Source organism: Acanthaster planci, linkage group LG10 (assembly GCF_054643075.1).
Source record: "Acanthaster planci isolate LZ-2023a linkage group LG10, COTS_SCS, whole genome shotgun sequence".
Lineage (NCBI taxonomy): Eukaryota > Metazoa > Echinodermata > Asteroidea > Valvatida > Acanthasteridae > Acanthaster > Acanthaster planci.
The window spans coordinates 6,275,590-6,298,054 of NC_141786.1; the positions used below are offsets into that span (position 1 = coordinate 6,275,590).

Here is a 22,465-nt window from a genome sequence, read left to right on the forward strand (position 1 = left end):
TATTTTCCAGTATGTCTATGATTCCATGTTTGATAATAATTATGTGAAACAAGTTTTAAGTTTAATTTAAAAGCTAAAGTGCATTATGAATATTCATAGTTTCTTTCGGCCAATCAAGCGGCCTTGGGCAAACTCCCGGTCTGTAGTTAGCATTTTACGCGGGGTATTTACAGATCAACAATCGGAGCTAGGCGGGATAGTGGATTGCCGATTGTCGTCGACGCGTCGAACTACATGTAGCTTGAATTCCTTCGAAGCAAATGACGAAATGATATTTTTATAGCATTATAAGGAAGGTGTTGCTACCGGAGAGATAATTGTAGAGTCATGGCAGGTTTTGATAACGAGGATGAAACTCGGGCTGTTCTGCAAGAGATCAGCATTTTCGATTCAGGTTTGTCATGTTTGTGTCGGCAATGATGAGTGGTCGGTCACGTCACGTCATCATGCAATAACCGAGACCTGTTTTTTAGGCCCAGCAGGGGCCTGGTGTAGAACGATTCAGCCTGGCATGGTCTGTGTTGGCATCCCAGAGAATGGCTTGACCGACGGCAATAAAGCAGTGAAGGGGTTGCACTTGGAGTAATTGTACTTTTTGTTGAATATTTGAGTCTGATGGCACTGCAACAAATGTGGCTATCGGTTATTATAGTGTTGACCAAGAGTGACCTTTGTTGACCACTTGGCTATTGTAGTCGCTATCAGTCATTACAGTGGTGACCAAGAGTGACCTACCGGTATGCTGACCACTTGGCTGTTGTAATGGTTTAAAATTAAACAAAACTGCATGGTTAGTGGCTAAAGCCACTATAGACTCTTGTGTAATTTTAAGCCCCAGCCAAGTGATTTGGACATGATCTTATCGTGTAAGAAGAAGGTAAGAAATGAACCACCAGGTCTGTAGGTAACTGGTGGTTCTTATTTGAATTTGTTCCAATTTACATGTATACGTGTACATAAAACACATTGTGTCGTTAACATAGTGCCCTCTAGAAGCTAATTTTGTTTCTCAATGTGTTCAATTTTTGTCACAGGCATAGATTCACAAGGGAACATTGAGGTTAACGATGCATTGAATTTGGGGATATTGCACCGCCGGACACTGCGACCTCGACCAAGAGTGACCTACGCTGACCTCTCGCCTGTCAGCAGGCGACTACCTTCCCCACAGCTACCAACTGGGAGTTTCACCTTTGAACCCAACAAACCCAGTGAAAGAACTAAGTCTGATGAACAAGATCAGTCAACAGGTACCGGTAAGTAGTGTCCATATAATTGAAAGGGCCCCACCTTTCTTTGCTCAAGTTTTTCTCAGAGCGAAATTTTGTTTGCAAACTTTTGAAAGAATATCCCAAAAGAGTTCTTATTAGTACGTGTACATTGTGCGTGAAAAATTTGTAGAAAGCCAGAAATATTGCCAGGTATTGCCAGCTTGCAGGATGAAATTCGAAAAAAAATGTTTTGTGAAAGCCCCCTACCAATTCCTTTTGCCCCCAAACGCTCCCCCCACCCCCCCAAAAAAAATGCTAAAAAAGGTTTCTCTTTCTTTTCTGTTTTCAGTGACTGGTGCTGTTGATTTCAACTTTGAAACTCCACCAAAGACGCCAAAGTCAACCCACAGATCACCCTCCAAACGGTCCCTGGAGACCCCAACAGGAGCAGGACAGCAGCACTTCACAATATACATTGACAGCCCTGAGGACTCTCCGGTGGCCGCTTCACTGCAGTCGTCGGAGCCCGTTCCGGCCAAGCGAGCGAGAATGCTGTTGCTAGACGACCAGGTGTCGCTACGGCAGCAGCTTGCAAGCCTCAGCAATGAGCAGCTGGTAGAGGTTGTGGAGAGACTGGTGGAGAAATACCCTGATATGCACAAAGTGAGCTTGAATGCTAACATCATATCAGTAAAAAAAACTACATATAGCACACTCGGCTCGAGTCGTACCTTCATACACTCCAAGAAGTATCATGAAATATCTGAACCCAATTCAACCCCAGCAGCCAATTTCTCAAAACCAGGCATAACTTTGCACCATGTGTGCAAGTCTCTTGCCATAAATTTGTGGTATAGCAGTGTAATATACTGTAAAGATTAACTCCACGAAAAATTGATTTGCTGCGCAATTCTTAATGATGTGAACATTTTTGAATCAGAAGGATCACAGCTTTAACCACAGCTGTTCATTTTCAGCAAAACAGTCGGTAAACAGTCGTTAGAACAGCTCAGTCTGCCATTTCAAACAAAACTTTTCATCTCTTTGTCCTTGGAACTGGGGAGAGAATGTCAAATTTCTCTCACAGCATAACAAGAGTTTCGTAACCTCCAAAAAACAGTTGTATTTTTCTTTTATATAAACCCTGTTAAGTCCGGCAATTTAATCAAGCACGATTAGTCAGTGAAACTAGTTCAATTTAGCATCAAGCACCCAGTTGAACCCAGTGACCTTTTTTGTCTTCCGTCCAGGAAGTGTTAGCCATGCTACCCGAACCTGATCTATCCCAGTGCCAGGAGAGATTATCAAACCTTTTGCACAACATCTTCCGTGCCCTACCCCGCACAAGGTTGGCATCGACCCGAGGAGCGCTAAGCTATCGGCAGGTCAAAGTTCACCTCTTTGAATTTAAGGTCAGTTTCCAACTCCACCTGCATTAATTGGCATACGGGACGGCTTTTGATCTGACAGAGGTTGCAGTATAGATTTGGGCAGATGTTTGCCACTGAAATAAATAAGGTGATGTCTGCATGAACACAATTTCATTGAAGGTTCTGTTAGCTTTTTTTGGAAATACTCTGCAAAACCTGTATTATTCCCATTTAAATACCGACTCCAGAAAAACATCAGTGATATCTACATACATTGGTTATTTCTAATGGAGTTACCAGCATGAGGTCAATTTTATATACCACCAAGAAACTTAACGTTTTGAAACTAAAACTGGAAAAACACATTCCAGAGGTCTTTATTTATCACTTGAGTAAAGTTTGAATTAAGCTGCAGATATCACTCCGTGTAATACAATCTGAAGGTCTCTGTTTGAAATAAATGCCTTTTGAAATGTTGTCATTCTTCAGAAATTCTGCATCCAGCAAGGAAGACATCTGGTCAGTTGCCAGGCATGGGGGGCTCTGGTCAGTTACATCCTCATGGCATGGAAACTGGTCAACTACCTGCCAATGTAAGTAGAAACTCCTTATGAGATTCAGGCAGTTTAAAATAAGGGAATAAATCTATTAATAATGAATCTAAATCATATCTGTGTATGAAGCATTCAACATAAATTCACATGTACAACTTGTGAACCATCACGGTGTCACTACAGTAATTGCTTCTAATTAAAGTTTATTTTGAGTACCAAAGTGTGAAGTCATTTCAAACCAGGAAGCGTGGTGCAAACTAAGTCGTATGGGCGCCAGTTGGTTTATGTGCTTGGTTCTCGTGCTAATGGCTTCTACACACATCATGTAATAGTTTGCGGGACATATTTATTTTGGCAGTGTTCTAGCCAGGGTGGGCGGGGCCAGGCGGCACCATCTGGTACTGTAAATTGGCTCTTGGGTTCAAATTGGCTGTGCCACCCAGCACGAATTTCCAAAAAATGAACTGAAATATTGCTGAAAATGTACCAATTTGATCACATTTCAAGCTTACAAAGTCACAGTTTTGTACTATTTTGCACTTTTAAACAAGTTAGTAAAGACCTAAGAAATATATTTCTCATTTTCTTCGTATCAAATCAGCCGGATTTGGAAGTATTATTGTAAACATGCCTTCACAATGACGCAGGGGGAAATCCCGTCTGGGATTCCCCCTAAAAACCCAGCTATATGGGCTGCGAGAGCTCGTCTTCCTGCGCTCGCTACACTTGGTAATCGAAAAATTTACCTGGCACTAAAATGGTCTTAGCTAGAACACTGCACTTCTTTACTCTACACATGCTTAACTCTGTGCTGCTGAGTTTTGCTGTTTAGTCTAATTTTATTTATTTCATAATTGTTTTTTTCAGATGGGAGAACCCATCCCACAATAACATTCGGGGCCAGTGCCTCCGAAGCCTTGTTGGCTTCTTTTCCAAAGCTCTGAAGTCTGGCTCTTTGGAACATGACAGACTAACTGAACTCAGACCAAGGTAGGTAGCTATTTTGCCGTTCCTTCAATTGACACAACTGTTGTAGCTTGAGGGACCCTTTTGGAAACCTGCTTTCAGAATTGAACACTCTGTGTGAATACTCTGGAACTTACAGAGGAACAAAGTCAACATTTTACCAATATTTCCCGTGTTGTAAAAAAGGTGAAATACCCCCAAGGTATCATTTAGTCGGCGTTATCAGCAGCATCGTTCATTTTCAAAAAATTGCCGCAGGTGGAAAGTATTCCACATCCCTTGTTTGTTGTTGGGTAGGAGTGTATATGGGGTACAGTTTCTTTAGCCGAGCCAGCACTGGCCTCGAGGCAAATAACCTTCTCTGCATATATGGTTGTTACGTATTTGGGGGGAGAATATAGTGGGATCAACACATCATGGATCTGCTAGAGTGCTGTTTGACACATGTATATGGGAAATTCCAGAAATTAGGGGTCCAAAAGTGTGACATTTTTGTGTCCTTGTTACATCTGACCTTTGTTATTGACACGGAAATATCCCCGGAATCGATTTCAAACTATTACTATTTGTTTGGCAGGTAATTTACATTAATCCATCACTCTTGGAAATTGGAAAATGTGTTCTGAACTTACAAAATCATATGTCAGATGTGACAGGGACACGAAAAAAGATAGACCCCTAATTTCCTGGATTACCCACGTGCAATTACCAGAAGCTGACCTGAAGCGTACACTTCACACTTAGTCATCGTTACCAACAGTGCTTTACTCCAGACAAAAGTCCCATTCAGGTCCAGCTTTATTCAACTCTTTTTGACCTGCCTGACAGTCCTTGCTGTGTGAATCTTTTGCATCCTTCCCAATCAATGCAGCGGCATGCATAATGGTATTGCTCACCGGTCAAACTATACATATGCAGCAAAGTATGAGACGGAGAGAACCCCCCTGCTTTGTGTTGGTCATTGTCTCGCAGGAATCTGGGGAATTCCTTTCAGACACCTTGGGGGATGTGTTAAGTAACAATAGTCTGGAATGTGTATAGGGATTGGACATGTTGGGGGGGTACCCCTCGGTCTCATTTCTTGCTGGGTATAAAACTTTGATACCTTTGGGGAAAAGCCAAGTCACCTCCTATGTCTCTCCTTAGATTGACATCTCCTTGAATAGCTATCGTCAAAAGGAGAAAGCTACATGTACCTGGTCACCAATTTCCACTATACATTTAGTCCCTCCATTCAAATATTGAATGAAAGCAAAGCTGGATAGTTTCCTGTGGAGGTTTATTTGGCGAAAAGAAAACACCTGAACTCGGGCTCTTATGATATCAAGAATGCTCTGGAGACAGTCAGCTTATGCATTGGGAAAGCATTATTTTGTAGGTGTTGAACTTGCATTGCATAAATAGGAACCCACTTTATATGTGTACATCTGCTATTATAATTATTTTGGGCAAAACTCAAAGAAATGAGTCATTCTATAAATTAGGTGTCTAATTTTTTTGTGTCCCTGTCACATCTGACTTATGATTTTGTAAGTTTAGAACACTTCTCTAATTTAGTTAGTTTAGTTTTGTTTCTATTTCTCTCTCTTGTGGCCAGAGGCCAAATTACAGTGAAAAATCACACTTGATTTGAAGTAAACATTACGAACAAATAGAAATAGTTTTAAATCAAGAAAAATTTCCTCAAGTTGTCTATTGATATTTGCTCAAATGGAAATTGCGGCAATTGGGCGGGGTCAACTGTAAGCTTGAAAAATGGCCCCACAGCGGCAATATCGTGGTGGCTCGCGCTGTTAATTGCCCGGACTAAAACCAAGTAGCATTTCCCAGGAGAGCACGCATGCATGCCTAGCTGTCATTTTGTTACCAAGTTAAAGTCATCCATTGTTTGTTTCTTGTTGTGTTTAGGCTGGTCAGAGCTTGCCGCCTCAATGCCATGATGCAGCCGTGCCTGGACAAGTTGCATGCCTTGTGTGATTACACCGTATGACAGGGTAGCACATCCACCGAATGATGCCAGGAGCACCTGCAGCTGCAACTCCTTAGGTTGGGAAAAGAAATCCTCCCTGTCTCCACCAGATGTTGCTGAAATTGGCAGTCTAGATGTGGGCCCACTTTTTTTTTACAATAGGTAGAATAATGCGTGTTTTTCTTCCTAGACATACTAGGAAAGGTGGTTGTGTTGGTCTTTTTAGCAGAACATGTTTCAAATGTCTTCCAACTCCCCATCTTTGAAATGTATTTTTCCTCTGAAAGTCTTGCTTCAAATGCTCATTCTAATCAGTCGATGTGAGCAGGGCAGTACTAGGTCCTGTTTGTTTCACACTAGATCTGGATTTGGATCAGTGATCCCAAAGCTGGTTCACTCTGTCCATCAGCAGGTTCTGGTGGTGGCAGTGAACCAGTGTCAGCTCGCTGATAGCGATCCAAATTGCCTTGAAACAAAGAGGCCCCAAGTCCAACCAGTGGATTTATAGGTGTTTGATTATGGGTAGAAATCTGAGTTGTGGTTGGAGATCAACAGGCAAGTGAACTTCTGTTTGGGTCCTCTGTCGCAAACATAGTTTTCATGCATTACTTTTGGTCAAGCAGTGTGCCAAAACACACCTATTCAAAGGGGCATTACTGGTTCACACTGTAACCTAGAATTCAGTTGCTTGTCGTCAATGTGTATCTGTTGATGAATTTCGTGAAACATTCCAGAGAATGGGAGACTGAGACGCTTGGTGATGGCACACAAACCAGTCCTTTTAAACAATTGTGAGCGTGCTCAGAAGTACTGGGCATGCCCAGAACAGGCAGGAAGGACCAGTTTGTCTGTGTTCGCCAAGTGTCTCAAAGTCTCCCATTCCAGGATAAATTATGGGTTTTCCAAATGTTGAAATGGCTATGAAATTAAACTGTCATGTTGATCACATGTAGGATGTTGTTGTTCCAATGAATTTCAATCATTCCATTCTAAAAAGTTACGCTTTTTTGAACATACAAGGTGTGTACATATTCACTCCAATTAAAATTAATAAAAGTACGAGAAACTGAGTTATTGCTTTGTAATTGTTTTAAATTGTACATCAGACTAGTTTGTATACATGTGTGAATATTGTCAATTGTTAAGCAATAAGCCGCATGGTAACTTGGCATTTTAAAGCAATACGTGTAGAAAAACAAGACATGTTCTGGGTTCCTCAAACTTGAAACCTTTCCTTCCAAAACCCACAACCCTGAGCCAGACAGATTCGGCAGTTTTCAATCTCAAGAAAAAGAAGGTTTTGGGGGCTTTTTGTCCCTCCAAGCTGTTCAAACTCGAAAAACCTTGAAAATGTTTGATGCTTGGCCTCCTTGCCACACACATACAGGACAACGCAAAGGAAGGTTGCCACTGCGAATTGGGATGGGAAGGTTTGTGAAGAGAATTTGATCCAACATTTAAACTCGCATTTCACAAGGCTTGAAAATAATTTCCCACTTGTGAGTTAACCTGTGAAAATCTTGTCCAATCTTATTCGAGTTTTGCGAAATGAAAATGAACTCCTTGGTAAGAGGAAAAGCATGAGAAGAGTTTCCCATTCACAGGTTTACTTTCAACTGCAGTGTACTTTGTAAAAAGCCTTTTCCAATGATACTCTGTGGGGTTTGCTTAGCCTGTCAAAACCCTCCCTAGTGTTTTGTGTGGTAGACTTGGAGTAAGGAATTAGATCCTCCAACAAGCTCCACTGATGTCCTCCAGTGCTCCATCTGTTGGACCCCTTCTGCAAATTGGCAGCGAAGCTTTCCATATTAACACAGCTAGGGGGGCCCATCAAAATCCCTTCAGCTGGATAATGTTGAAGGATGAAAGTAGTGCTGTTTGGAAATATTACAAAGGCTTTATCTGTGGAGAGCTTTCAGAAGTTGAAGTGTTAATTCTTTTTACATGTATGTCCTTGTGAATGAGTCGCACCGGTATGCATCCGTATATCCGCCATCATGTGTTCATTTCCTGCTGCATTTTCTTTCCATGCACTGGTATTTGGAAACTCACAATGTCACAGGTACCTCCGTAGCTTCATGTGTGGTATTGGTATAAAGTTTCTTTATTAGAACTGTGCAATAATTTCTTTTTAAGTGACTTTGGACAGTTTAATTGTCGGAGTTATTACTACTGCTCTTCTCTGTCAAAATTTTCACGCCAAGGTCTTGAGTTAATGTACATGTTGACTGGTCTTCTCTGTCAAAATGTTCACGCCAAGGTCTTGAGTTAATGTACATACCGACTGGTTCCAAACCCTTCAGCCCAAATACTGTTTCTTTAAACATAGGGCTAGACTGCGTAAAGAGTTACGTCATGTTACTGTGTTGTGAATTTTGTTGCCTTGAAGAGGATTTTATAAAAAATACTTAGGGAGGGAAAGTAAAACACGTGTGAAGTACAAAAAATAGTTAAAAAGTTCAGGCAAGAGTTTCATTAACTTGAATTTGGGGACTACTGTAGTTATGTTTCTTCCATTTTTATAACTGATGATTTGGTATGCTGGGCCTACATTTCTCAACCACTGAGATATTCCCGTGCCCTGCAGTAAAATAAGTCTGGGAATTTTGTCAGCTCTAAATGTGTACTAAGGAAATTAACCTGTAAAGATTGGTGTGGTATTTGTTTTTGAAAGTTTTTTATGGGAGGGGCTAAAACAGAAGGTCCGTGTGTGAAGAAATGCATAATGTCAAAGTGCCTTGCTTAAGAAGTCAAACATCTATGCATACGTACAAGTGCCTAATGTTAGATTATGTGAATTGCTCAGAGGGTCACCATTGTTGATAACTCCAAGTGCCTGAAACATCCATCCAATGCACCATATGCAGCAAGGTATGAGACGGAGAGAACCCCCCTGCTTTGTGTTGGTCATTGTCTCGCAGGAATCTGGGGAATTCCTTTCAGACATCTTGGGGGGATGTGTTAGGTAACAATAGTCTGGAATGTGTATAGGGATTGGACATGTTGGGGGGGTACCCCTCGGTCTCATTTCTTGCTGGGTATCCAACACACATAGGAACATACTCAGGTGGATTTTCTGATTCCTGTGAAGTTGATAGCACTGGCAATATTCAAGTAGTTCTTCACAGGTTCAAGGATCCCATTTTTGAGCCATTGGTAGCACATGTACTAAAAGCAAAGATGGGATTTGTAAAAATGTGTAATGAATTTTGAAACAATTAAAATTCCAAAGGAAAGACGTCTTCTTTGTCTGTATTTGTACACTTTCTTTTCACGTGTTAGCTTTTCTTTTTTTTCCTGAAGAGGGCAAAGTATATTCACATACAACAGACCTGTGACAAGATGTCATGCTTTATTTACGTGTGCGCTATCCTATGGCAATGAGGTGGGACACCATCCATGGAACTCTTTTTGGAAAGCGCACATGTAAACAGAGTGACGTTACTGTACTTTAGGTCTATCATAACTTGAAAGGACTGTATGGTAGGTGGTTAAGGTTCACTACCAGCGACCCTTAGGGTAATCAATGAGGTCATGGTTGGCACATCGACAAGTCATTCCAACAACCGCAAACCCTCATCTTGTCTCTTTTCACTTGTAACCCTAATGATCCCACACCAGCCTAACTCCAACACCACCAGGGTTTGTTGGAATCTGTAAGGACGAGTACCGTACTGGTAAACTGACCGTCTTATATGGGGTTAGGCATACCACTACTAAACAGAGTTCAACTGCTTACATGCAAATTACATGGCGTTGGGCTTTATGAGGATGGTCCCTGGTCAATCACTCTAGAGAGTTGGGGTTAATAGGCACTGGCCCAGACAAATCCTGGCATACAGTCCTATACGTCATGAATGACCCTGAATGAAGCATTGTTCATGTGCCAATGCGGGTGATTCGCAATAGTGCACCTTGAGTTTACAACGCCTTGACCAATCACAGTGCACAAAATCTGCCGACCATTTCCAAATACACATTGGGTCGACAGATTTCACGCACCGTGATTGGTTGACACGTTGCAAACTCTTGGAGGCGCACTATTGTGAATCACCCGTATCCATCCCGGATATCTTCCAAAATAATTTGCCTCATTATAAAACCATTAACCCTAACCATTCTGAACCCAACAAGCATATGCATAATTTCAATGAACCCTAAAAGGACTTTCATGAATGTACACACAGACAACAGGTGAAAAGTGCCCAACTGATTCCTGGATGCACTGTCCAGTATGGTTAGGTTTTATGTATGAAAGCATTGGCCAGAAGTTGTGTGCCCTTCCAGAATTCTAGCAGTAGCACAATCCAATCCGCCCCGAGCTGAAGTGCACCCTCACTGGCAGAAGAAAGACGGACCGTACAAAGTTTTCCCAACCCGGTTATTGTACACATTCGGCATGCACGCGAACATACATGTACATTCCACACTAAATTTGTTGCATGTACTCAACGTGCCCCACATCAAACGCGAATAAACTTGAGCGCCTTTACCATGAGTGCGTACCAAAAGGGCTGTAAGTTTCATTTAAAAATACCCCCCCCTTTTGTTCCCGCTCGGAGTGGATATGAAAGCTACAGGGTGAAAACCAAAGGCGAGTCGGTGCATGACATGTTCTTGCTCAGCAATTTATCTCTTGCAATTTGTCAACAGAGTACAATTTGATGATTGTTAATCTCTGGACAGGTTCACACTGAGGGTGATATGGAGCCAGGCCATGTACATGAATAATGAACGAATGACAAATGAAATCTCAAAACCATAATTTTATTTGCCTTGAGGCCTCCGTTCTGCCAAGTTTTGATCCCCGAGTGAAGACCCTTCAACAATCTGCATCTTGCTTGTCTGTTGCAAAGGCATCTAATACAACTACATGTGCAAGTTTTAAGACAAATTCTTTGACAGTTTCAACAACACACACGACACCTATCAGTACCCTGAATCTCGTCAAAGACTGAAAAAGGGGCAATATTGGGAGAGGGCCAAGTTCTGCCACTGTGCCTTATTCGCTCTAGGTCTCAAGCCCAGTCTCTAACAAGGAAAGGACCACAGTTTGGATGTATTATGTCATGTAAACAATGAAGTAAAAATACAGGTACAGTGTATATTCCACCATAGGCGCTGCTGCTGTTTTTGTGTGACTAGGTCTTGGAGGTTTTGATTTCTAAGTAGCATCACTGATGCTGACCGGATACTTGTGAATTAAAGTTGAGTGCTGGAACTATCTTTCAGGTAAAGGTTTTATTTTTCAAGGACATGAAATAAAAACAGACACACAAAGTCTACTTTATCTCTCCGTCAGCGCTGCTTTATTCGAGTGAAATATTTCTTTCTGAAATCTTTGAACTCGTGTTAAAAATGGTTTTTGTTTGGACAGCCTTCGGGCAGCCTGTGATGTTTTTGGAAACTTCCAAAGCGATGAACAGAAATTGAAGAATTTCCTTCAATTCTAACAGCTCCTCATAAACAGTGTGCAAAGCTGATGGGAATTCATAACGTGATTACTAAAGCAGCCAAAATGTCCCAAGGGTGTGTCCGACATGTGGGCTTCATTTGGGGTGTACATGCCGATAGAGGGCGGTGTTTGCTGATGACATGACCCTGTTGCTCTAATGTGAGGCTCCCTTCATCTTGGTCTGCACCTGGGCAGCGATTCTGTCCATGTCACGAATTCCCTGGCTGGTCAAACGACGTCCACTATACAGAGAAAAAGAAAGTGGAAAAACAATTGATTAAAGATGGCAGAATCCACACCCTAGTAAAGCGGCAGGTACGTGGCAGTAATGTTAGTTCTTATCCAGTACCATGATCAATGCATCAAAGTCCACAGTATCAATCAGCAGCATTTTCTCATCAGCTGACACGGAACTTCAATTTTGCTGCATTAATTGTAGCATAGTGCCAGGAGAAGCCACCTCTCCTAGTGGGGTGTTGAAGAAATTGCTGATACTGTACAAAATGCCTCATTTCTTGCCACTGTTCATTTTCTTCTCGGGAGATTTTGCTTTGGCAGTGGGGAAATTCTTGACAATTAAATTCAACAGTACCTGACGCAAAATATTTAACCAGGTGACCACTCAAGCAAGCTCAATACAGCAGCAACGTGTAATTGGGGTAAACTTTCCAAAGAGGCATCCGTGGTTTCACACACTTCTTCGAGGGAACCCGGAGAGCAAATTTGGAGAGGTTGGCACAAATTAAAGGTTGTGTAGATGTGCATGTACATTTCAAACTTTCTGACTCTTACTCGGACCGGCCAGCTGACCCCGGCAAGCTTGGTGGTAGAGTGGTTAAGACGTCTGCACGAGTCCAACGCCAGTAAGCTTGTGAAGTTTTTCACAAGCTCTCGTACAAACAGCAAGTATCCAGTTGGTGTAAGGGCAAAACGCATTATTAAAATTTGTACGTGAATTTCCCCCTTCCCTCAAAAAAAGGGGGGGGGGTTGCTTCAAACATAGAAATTTGCAGATGCACATAAAAAGTTGTAGTCTGGTATTGTCAAAGATCTCACACTGGTCGACTCCTTACAACCCGGCATGATTGACAATAATACCCTGTGGGTGGAATGCTGCAAGGGATTCTGGGTAATGAAGAACTTCAACATTCTTCAAGATGATAACAAGAGCAATAAGTCATTCATCTCCTTTACGGCCTAAGTGAAACATGACGTAACATACTGCACAGCTCTTGTAAGAACATTGAGGTCAGCATCACCCACGAACAGGAGCTCACAGATAAGTTGTTCCCTGGTCTTTGTGAGAGCCTCACAATGTACAAGGTGGAGCAGATTGCCAAGACTTGTTGGTAACGGTACGTTAGCACTCACTCGCAGTGACACGGTGGAGTCATTACCGATACTAGAATTGGCTTGAGATGAGTGTACCATTTGAATGGACTTGAAATAAAAACAGACGGGCAAAGTGTAAATTGTACCTCACTATCAGTGCTGCTTTATTCAAGGGCAATATTTCCAAAATCTCAAGACCTTGCGTTTAAAAATGGCTTTAGCTTGGACCCAATCGAGAAAATCTGAGCAGGTATTTGTGGAATCGCAGAAACAAAGTGAGTGAAATTAAAGAAGATTTCAATACTGATTGCCCATAACATGCTGTGTACAAGGCGTATGTATGACAAATGGTTACTGATGTACGCATAGACCGATCCGGTGACAAGAATCAGGAGCCATTACTGCGGTTTCTCCACTCACATGAACAAAGGGATGCACATTGAATGCCTCCTCATCAGCCAATGGGAGCACACTGCTGACCCAAATCACCTGCTTGTCAAGCCAAGGAATGCGCGCCTGAGGGACGGGGGACACCGCAGTAATGGCGTCAGCGAATTGGTCAATACTGGCATTTATGTTCTAAGGTTTGTCAACTATAATCTGCGGTCTGTATGTCTTCACGCTCAAAGAGGACGATGTTGGCTGGGGTCACTCAGGCCACGACCCTGTTGTGCGTCTACGGTGAAGTTCCCTTAGCCTTGCTCAACACCTGGGCAGCAATATGGTCCATATGCTTGATTCCCTGGCTGGTCAAACGACATCCACTACAACAAAACACAAAGGATGAACAAGTGGCTCAACCCTCAACCTGCTCTAAGCAGCAGCGGGCAGAAACGTTTCCGTTGACAGATTTGGTGTTCAGCACTAGAGACAAAGTGAACCTGCGACGCCATACATGTATGGTGGTGGAGTTGGGTAGCTTGAACGCCATGACACATGCTTGGGTGAGACAACAATTACGACTGGTGTTGGGTGCTTCGAGGGATTTTTACAAGCAGGTGGTTCCATTTCCGTGAAGAAGGTCATCAGGGAAAAGAGAATGAATAAATGGCCGTTTTCCAATACTCAACTTCGGCTCCGTCTCGGGCTTCAACTGTTTTTTTACTAGCTGACTTTGAAGCTGTAAGCGCAGTAATCAGTCTAATAGTGCCACAGAACATCAAATAAGAAGCAAGAAAGCCAAAAATCGTAGTAATCCAATGTAATCTAACGCTTCAGGCCCACAATTGCGGGTTGGTTTTGGGAACGAAGCCTGAGACGGAGACGAAGTTGAGCATTCGAAAACGGCCAATGAACTGCAGCTGGAGGTTCTCATATAGAGGCTGCATCCGAATCTCTTGTCTAGAGCTAGGTCTAGGTCTTCACTCCATAGGAAATGTGTGGAGACGCATAGACAATAGACCTAGCCGTAGCTCTGGAAGCCCGTTTGGGACACGGCCTAGGTCTAGGTCTTCACTCCATTGGAAATATGTGGAGACACAGAGACAATAGACCTAGCCGTAGCTCTGGAAGCCCGTTTCGGACACTGCCAGAGTTTGGCATCCAATTTCAGACACCGCATGACCATCTGAGCTTTTCGCCAACGGTTTGCAAGATAACAAGCCCATCAGTAGCCACTGAAGGTGAGGGTTAAATGTGGGAGTTCAACTGGAAAGCTGGATGAGATATAACGGCAGGGCGTGTCATGTTGAAACAATGCTTATTCACTCTGTGTGTTGTAGGCATCTGGGAAGTGGGATGACGATAACGAATTCCACAGCAAAGCAGTACGTAGGAAAAACTGGTGGAGTACATCTTGGAATCGTCTTTGGGAATGGTGATGGTACACGGATGTGACTGGATAGAGAAGTGACAGGTACTGTGACAGTACGATTCTGGTGAACAAGCGAATGGTGTTGGAATATAATGAGTGCAGGCCGTGGTCTTTGGTACACATCCTGGAGTCCGGCCTTGGAATAGTCACAGACCTACTCACTGGACTCTTGCATGAACAGGAATGAGAGGAAAGGAAGGTTGAGTTGACCGTGGGTGCAGGGTGGATTCCGACACAGACCCTGGCCTTTTGCTTTGAACAAGTCGCATATGGGCTTTTGCATGAATGTGAATACAAGTGCATCGATAGTAGGTGGAGCAGGGCTTCAGGTGTTGGTTGCCGGAGTCACTTTTCATTACGAAGTTAAGAATTCACACGTGGATATACCAAGTTCTTGTACAAATATGAATGAATGAACAGCCGGTGAAGCTACACGTAGCTCTGGGTCCTACCATCAGCTCAGCTATGAACCAAGGTTTCTGGCTCTGAACAAGTCCAGTGTTGCTCTAGCGAACTCGTGCAGGACCATATTAAAATAATGAGCCTCGCAGCTGCAGCAGGCTTTACGTTGGGTGCTGCATGCTGCTCTGATACGAACTCAGGGTAACTGGTTCCAAATGAGCGGTGGATATAACGAGCTCTTGCATGGACTTGAGCGGAGATTGGCTCCGTGTGCTGGCTCTTGATGCTGAGATCAGCTCTGACGGAGCAGGCATGGAATGAGGTTTGCATGAATCTATGAGGATCTCGCTTGAACATGGGTAAGTCCTCGGAACTGCAGAAATCTCTCTAACTGTAAAAACCTTGACAGCAACCTGATGTACACTAGACAAGTCAACTGTTTCAAAAACTGTTCCCATAACCAATTAACACCAGAGGTTACGTAGCCAGGAATGAACTTCTACAATGGTTTCACCGTTTCACATAACCGACACAGCCTCAATGACCGAGTGGTTATGTGAATATACAGTAAATTCCGGCTAAGTCGGCACTCTCGGGACTCAAGAAATTATGACGACTTACACGGATGCCGACTTGTGTTGTAAGTTGTCATTTTGCTGACTTACACGTACACATGTATTGCCTATGTACATTATGATTCCTTGGACTAATTCAACGGCTTTGATTTACCCTGGTTTATTTCTACCTCCATGGTCGATCCCAGCAAATTCATTCTCAATTATTATCCTCAAGGGCTGCAAATTCAATAAATGATCATGTGCCCCTACAGACAAAGCAAGGAAGGCAAGCCACTTGCATATTACATCACGACTTGACAGTGCAAGCACGTATGTACTGTACATGTATGTGATACAGTTATGGTACAGAAAACATACGCTCATCTGCACACGCATTGGTTAAATTCAATATAGTCTGGATACCAGACCCGATGATTCTGACTACCCGATGAATCATTATTAAGGGTCGTCAGGGAATCTTTGGGCGGGGAACCAGACTACGTTCAATAAGGCGACCCCTAAAATGGACAGAGCGCCTGCATGTAGCACTAGAGGGGTTACTGGTACTGATGTACTCATGCTGACCGATTATCAACCACAGCCTGTGCTGCTAATAAACAGACATCAGTCAAGCAGTGTGGGACTTGTCACTTGACACTTCTTGGCAACCATGGCGAAGGAAACTGATTCCGAAGCACGATTTTTTTAATGCCGACTTACACAAAGGAATTTTAGTGGTTTTGTGGAAAAGGGACCAAGAAAACACGCCGACTTATACAAAATGTCGACTTAGAAATGAAATTTTCAATGGACATGCATCACAGACGATCAGGACTTTTATCAAAAGGCCGACTTAGAAGATATGACGAGTTACGCGATGCCTACTTAGTCGGAGTTTACTGTATACACATTTTTTTGGGGGGGGGAGAGTCGAGTACTACCCAAGTAAGCATGAGAGATTGTTTTTGTTTTTGGTGGGTCCTGCAATGCTAACATGTATTAAATGCAACTCAGTGACAGGAGAAGTCTTCCTTCCACTTCTCATTATTTCGAACCTTCTTGGAATCATTTCACTTGATCCCCTATCAATGCAGTTGTTGTCTCACCTGTTACCCTCGCGCTTGACGATGTTGACTCCTTCCAGAGCCTGTAGGACCTTACGGGCCACGGACCCTGACCCTTTGCAGAAGTGGCTCGGTCTGGTGCCACGTCGCTTGCGACCTGACACGCAAGTAATAAAATAAGCAAACCATCTCTTGAATTTGCACAAAACAGTCCAAAATTATTCTTAAAGAAACAAAATTTGCGGGCGAAGGAATTACAGTTTTCATTTGCAGCACCACAACAACAGAACTAATTTTTTTACCCTAACCATTCCCAATCCACCAAGTGATTTTGGAAGACTTTGAAGGATTGGCACTGAATGGCAGAAATGCGAGGCTGATTTTGAAGGGTCGCATTGCGTCAAGGTCTCGGGCCAGACCATGCGTCGTTTATGCAAATTCACACAAAAATTCAGACCGCGATCATGTTTCATATCATCCAACACTGCTGCAAGGTATCGTTTTCACCTCGTCTCAACATCATGATCAGATTCAAGATTTTCAAGGATGGAAGCGGCGGTCATCCCTCCAAGATCACATGCAAAAACAAATAATGGTAGATTTTGGAGGATTGACGTTTAATGCAATATTTATCGTGGGGCAGTTGCAGGATGCACCCCAGATAATGAAATCGTTGTAACCAATGACCAGATTCATAACCAACCACTCTGCCTAAAATTTGCCTTCAATATATTGTAATACATCCAGGTACCCTTCAGATATGTTTTTCTTCAACCAGGTACGTATTACCCAGACACAATCATGTACAGCAGTTATGACACTGTTTTCTAAACTGATGCAGTCCGTAAAGCATTTAGCCGATATTGGATATCTACGGGAAGCTCTCTGCTCTACACGGCTGTGCTATGCCCTGTGGAATCATATCGATCACAAGTACTTGGAGGTAACAAGAAAGAATGTGTTCACGTTTTTCCATAGGGAATGAAACAGACTGAAAAGTTGTGCTTGGTTATCAGAAATGCTGTTGGAATTGACCAACCCAGAAAGCCCCATCCACTGCGTACATATGCACTTAACACATGTTCCTCCCCAGCGCCACACTTTCTGATCCACCTACGTGCAACATACCCATTTGCACACCTACCGGACACATACCACAGCTCAATTGATCAGAATATAACGGGGTGAGGCTAATTGGATAAGTCAGTGGGAGAGGGGGGACGGAAAACTGGAAACAAAAGAAAAAAGCGTAATTGCCATTTTTTTCAGGGTGTTGGTATTCGTCAGAGCTTTAATCTGAAGGCATCGGATGTTACCCAAGTCCAGATCTGTTTACAGAGTTGCAACATGAGTGTCTCAATTACTGGGACCAAAATGGTGGATTATGCATCACACACAATAGCTGCATGCTGTACTGTACATAATGTAAACAGCCATATTGGTTCCCAAGTCTGAAGTTGGCACTTCTCTTTAGATAAAGTTCTACCCAGGTCATCCCGGAAGCATAGTCCTATCACAAATGTTGTTTCCAGTCTCTCTGGACTTACCTCCGTAGATTTTCCTCATAGCGTTCACACCAACTCCTCCGCGGAAGTACAAATGTCTGGCAGTTGAAGCTGCATGGTCAAGAATAAACCGAAAGGATGTGTCAAAACTTGCTGCAATGTACGCTGCGTAACTTGGAAAATTGTGTATGGATCAACTATTTCATTTTGGTAGGGGAAAAAACTTAAAGGAACTGGCATTACACAATCTCTAGCCATCTCTTCATACATGTAAAAGCAAGGGTTCCTGCTGTTCAAGGGTTTTTCTATGCCATTATATCCAAAAAAATTTATAATGCCCTGCCAATGTGAAGTGATTGAGGTCCGTTGCAGGTCTAGATACAAAAACTGACTTGAATAAAAATGTACAAACCTGGGTATTTTGTATCATTTTTCTGAGTCTGTAGGGATTTTCTGCTGCCCCAAATGTGTTTCTAATCTTGAGATTTTTTTACTTGGACAAACATTTGAACTAACTGCCATTTAACCCCCCTTCAAGGCTGAGGTCTTATTTGATACTGCTTGTATAAACATACCTCAGCTGCCTCCCTTAAAATTCTTTCATCTACACTGTACCAACAGTACTTATCCATGGTAACACTCAACGGTGTCACTGGATTAGAAGGAGTCCGGGCACCAGACACAGCAGACTTACCAGCTCTGGTGTAGAACCAGTCCTGGTCAGTTGGCGCCAGCTCCTTGTGTTTGCCCAGCTTGACCAGGTCCACCCAGTCCGGCACCTTCATCTTGCCGCCGGACTTGAAGAAGGCCGCTAGGGCCTTGACAAACTCGCCTTGGTCCACGTCTTTGACTGTGCAACCCCCTCCTGGCATCTGCCATCAACACAAATGTTAGAAGGTGATCAACCAAGTATGGAGTGCACTAACCATCTAACCAACTCTAAATACCAAGTTCATCTTAATGCTACATGTACATGGAAAGCATGTGAGAGCCTTGACATCTATTTAGATGCTTGGAAGAATTAGTGTGCTTTAGACAAAACAAAACAGTATCCCAAAAAACAAAATAAATCTTTCTACCACACTCTGTTTGTGGGAGGTAACCGTCAGAGGTTCTGGACTCATACAGTGTGTGTTCTACTGCAAAGCCATGAGCGCAATGGATACTCCCTGTTCATGATACAATACATATAATGTGATACACAGGTCACAAAACAATATACATCCCAACACATACCACAAACCTGCGTTGTAGATGCATAGTTGCCCGTTTGGCATACCTACATGTACATGTACAGTGTGAGTGTATATAAGCGTGTGTTATAAACTAAACTTTTCTGGACATGTTTTTGCTTTCTGATGGCTGCTGTTAAGTCTCTGTCAGAAAGAATTACTGGCGTCCCTGTATGGAACTCTTCCCATTAATCCCTACAGACTTCAGAACAGCCATCAGAAAGCAAAAACATGTCCAGAAAAGTTTAGTTTATAAGGTACATAGGTATGTACAAACATGCTGCGCGCAACCTCCGAAAGGTGCCCACACAGGTGTTAGCCCGATTCTCTGCCTGCAGAAGGTTTGTCCGGATTTCGCGCTGCTGATTGACTGTTGTGAGGAGTCTTGCCGACAAATTAATGAATATGTAATGTGAAAAACACGAAGTTTATGTTCGTTTTTGAAATTTTCTGATCAACCTCCAGGAAGTGCCATTACGGTGTCTCTTAAGTTCGAGCTCGAAATTCCGCCCAACTAATCCTGGTTTGTAACAAAGCGTTGTCATTTTAAAGTGAATCATTGTGAAACATAACTCTTGAGCTGTAAGTGGTTGTAATTTGACAAATTCTGAACCTTTGAAGAAGTGGTTTTTCTTTCAGACTACAGGGTGTTCAGTCCCATGTGGTGCAATCGCGTTGTGCACGCCATCTTGCCGTGATCAACGGTATATAGAATAGCCTATGTTCAATGTGTCTCACACTTGACACAATTCATCAAAAATGTGGCACTTAGCCCTATGACCAATGATATGACATTTGTAAACAATAATATAATATGACTTTGGCACATGCTGGGCACATCATGCACACAGGACCTCTCTGCTGTAGTTGGGCAGGCCCAACTGTAGCACTCTAGTTGGGACGGGCCCAACTATAGTTGGGACGTAACACATACATGTATACAGATTACACGCAATCACAATGCAACACACGGCATATGCAGACATGCCCATGGCCGACCACGCTTTGCGCTTGGCCGCCATGTCGGCAAAGTGACTCTACTTTTCAAGGCTAAAATGTCCCCCTTTCTGATTAAATCCAATTTACTGAGACATACACTTTAAAAATTTGCGAATTAAACATTACGATGTCAAAGTTATACTGGTTAAAACTGGCTACAATGCCTAATTAGGGGACTTTTTCATAGAGACTTCGCAACCCTCATTTACCTTTGACGGTTTTGTGGGGAAAAGAGGGCGCATGTGCAATCCCGTTCTCCCGGCAGGATATGATCTCGCGAGACTTGAGGTTGAAAGAGCAAATGCTATCGAAGAGGGCGCTATTATGTGAAATAAGCTTGTAGTGGTGATCTCGGGAGCATTCCTCTATGATGTTTGTGATCCCACGGGTTAGGCCTACATTATTTGCAATAATATACAGGCGCCATGATCGGGAGGATCATAGAGATATTTCTGAATTGTTTAACTGTTGCGGTTAATTCAGACAGAATTGTTCTATTTAAAAAAAAAGTGGCCCGCTTAATCGGAAGTTTAATTTTGTGCAGCGTGGTCACAATCAACCCAAGTGAAAGTGCTAATGATTTATGTACATAGCAGCCGAGCGCGTCAGGCGGGAGGATACATCATACCAAAGACTACACGCTTTGCTACTACAGTACCCAACTTAATTAAGTAACTAAAGGAACAAATATGCGCTTGGCCGGTCTTTAAACATGAGTCTAAGACCAGTTCAGGAGAATGGACGCGACAATCCCCTCGCCTTCGGCTCGGACATTATCAGTGTTCGGTCACCGGCCAAGCGGATATTTACTCTCATTCATAAATACCTTTTTCGTCAGAGAGTCAAAAGAAGTCAATACATGATGGATTTCCAACGATTTTGTTCTTGAGTTTTATTTTCATTTTCCCGAACATGGTATATTCCATTTACAAGTTGTCCAAAAGAATCCCCTTATATGGATTTGGCGCGCGCGTGGCGAGCTCTGTGCACAAAGACTCTTAACCAATCAGAATCGATTAAACTGTCTTGTATCCAGATGCCAGTGCATGATTTACACAGTGGGCATTATCACTTCTCAGCAGGGAGACTTTCTGATGTGTTAATGAATTAATCTTTTTTAAAGTTCGGCGCGGCAATATTACGGTGTTGAGCGCCAATTCGGCCAGGCCCAATCTGTACGGGAGGCCCTTTAGCTCGACAGGGTGTGCCGCGGGTAGCACGATACTTGCCAATTGCAATAGCTTCAAGAATTTGAAAGCGAAATTGGGAATTAAGTAAAAACTTTGAACAGGAATTGGAATAGCTCATATCATTATAGGGTCGTCATGAGAGTCAGTATTTGATTCAGTGTTGTTACCAACTTTATTCGAAAGAACGACCGAGAAGGTTGCAATAGAATTGTAAGCTAAGTGACTGAATTGGAGAATGAAAAGCAGACTACCATACTAATATTGAACACTGAGGAGCTTTACAGGGTGCAGTCCACTAATTCAAGCAATAATTTCCGCCAGGCTCATTAGCATTAAAAGTGCCCCCACAGTATCTTTCGAAAAAGGGGATTGTTTGGCCCCCAAAATGGTGAGATTGTGTAAATCTTTGCCAGGATCGAAACCCTGGTTCTTTGGGCTTCCATCTGAGGGCGGAAGAGATAAAAAAAATACGGTTGACAAATGTTCCCAAAGGACCGAGAAAGTAGAGGGTTGCCATTTGAAAAATGGCTGCGTGCTGACTTGGGAACTGCGACTTTTGGGGGGTTGGTTTTGTTTTGGGTGAATAATTAAAAATGTAATTGGTTAACCCCCCGAAAATTGAAAAGAAACTGAAAGATTAATGACTGAATAATAATTAAATTTTTGTGTGAGACACCTCAGGGATGTAGGCTTGCATGTTATTGAGCTCTGAAGAATGGTGATTTTACACTGTTTTCAATGGGGCTGGAATTAGTGGACTGTACCCTACAATGATGCAGGACTTATATACAGTTAGAAACAGGATGCAGTTAAAGTCACAAAACTTAAGAAAGGAAAGTCTTAGTC

General features: G+C 42.8%; 2 protein-coding genes across 4 annotated transcripts; one reads left to right on the plus strand and one right to left on the minus strand.

Annotated features, from left to right (window-relative positions):
* The first annotated feature begins 161 nt into the window (after window positions 1-161).
* LOC110980604 (uncharacterized) lies at window positions 162-9,311 on the plus strand. 2 transcript variants are annotated; one of them, XR_015426633.1, is made up of 8 exons: window positions 162-394; window positions 1,035-1,256; window positions 1,561-1,874; window positions 2,462-2,623; window positions 3,071-3,174; window positions 4,003-4,125; window positions 6,010-8,274; window positions 8,331-9,311. XR_015426633.1 is itself a non-coding variant. In XM_022237446.2 (7 exons), exons 1-7 carry the CDS (start codon window positions 328-330, stop codon window positions 6,089-6,091), a joined length of 1,074 nt encoding a protein of 357 aa, XP_022093138.2. In that variant the 5' UTR covers window positions 162-327; the 3' UTR covers window positions 6,092-9,311. The 2 variants fall into 2 exon arrangements, 1 of the variants encoding a protein (XP_022093138.2); XM_022237446.2 differs by having other exon boundaries at window positions 6,010-9,311.
* A 2,042-nt stretch (window positions 9,312-11,353) lies between these two features.
* rps19 (ribosomal protein S19) lies at window positions 11,354-20,711 on the minus strand. 2 transcript variants are annotated; one of them, XM_022237447.2, is made up of 5 exons: window positions 20,639-20,711; window positions 18,893-19,070; window positions 18,241-18,309; window positions 16,736-16,850; window positions 11,354-11,767 (listed from the first exon to the last, which is right to left on the minus strand). In XM_022237447.2, exons 1-5 carry the CDS (start codon window positions 20,669-20,671, stop codon window positions 11,680-11,682), a joined length of 483 nt encoding a protein of 160 aa, XP_022093139.1. In that variant the 5' UTR covers window positions 20,672-20,711; the 3' UTR covers window positions 11,354-11,679. The 2 variants fall into 2 exon arrangements, with proteins under 2 accessions (XP_022093139.1, XP_022093140.1); XM_022237448.2 differs by lacking the exon at window positions 11,354-11,767 and adding an exon at window positions 12,994-13,621.
* Between the last annotated feature and the right edge of the window lie 1,754 nt (window positions 20,712-22,465).

Bases quoted from the DNA above. Each gene is read 5' to 3' on its own strand.
- rps19 (XM_022237447.2), bottom strand. From the start codon at position 20,671: ATGCGCCCTCTTTTCCCCACAAAACCGTCAAAG. The intron at 18,310-18,892 runs GTAAGTCTGCTG...TTGACCATGCAG, and splicing joins CTGGTTCTACACCAGAGCTG to CTTCAACTGCCAGACATTTG. The intron at 16,851-18,240 runs GTAAGTCCAGAG...CTTGCGTGTCAG, and splicing joins TATGAGGAAAATCTACGGAG to GTCGCAAGCGACGTGGCACC.
- LOC110980604 (XM_022237446.2), top strand. From the start codon at position 328: ATGGCAGGTTTTGATAACGAGGATGAAACTCGGGCTGTTCTGCAAGAG. The intron at 2,624-3,070 runs GTCAGTTTCCAA...GTCATTCTTCAG, and splicing joins TTCACCTCTTTGAATTTAAG to AAATTCTGCATCCAGCAAGG. The intron at 4,126-6,009 runs GTAGGTAGCTAT...TGTTGTGTTTAG, and splicing joins CTAACTGAACTCAGACCAAG to GCTGGTCAGAGCTTGCCGCC.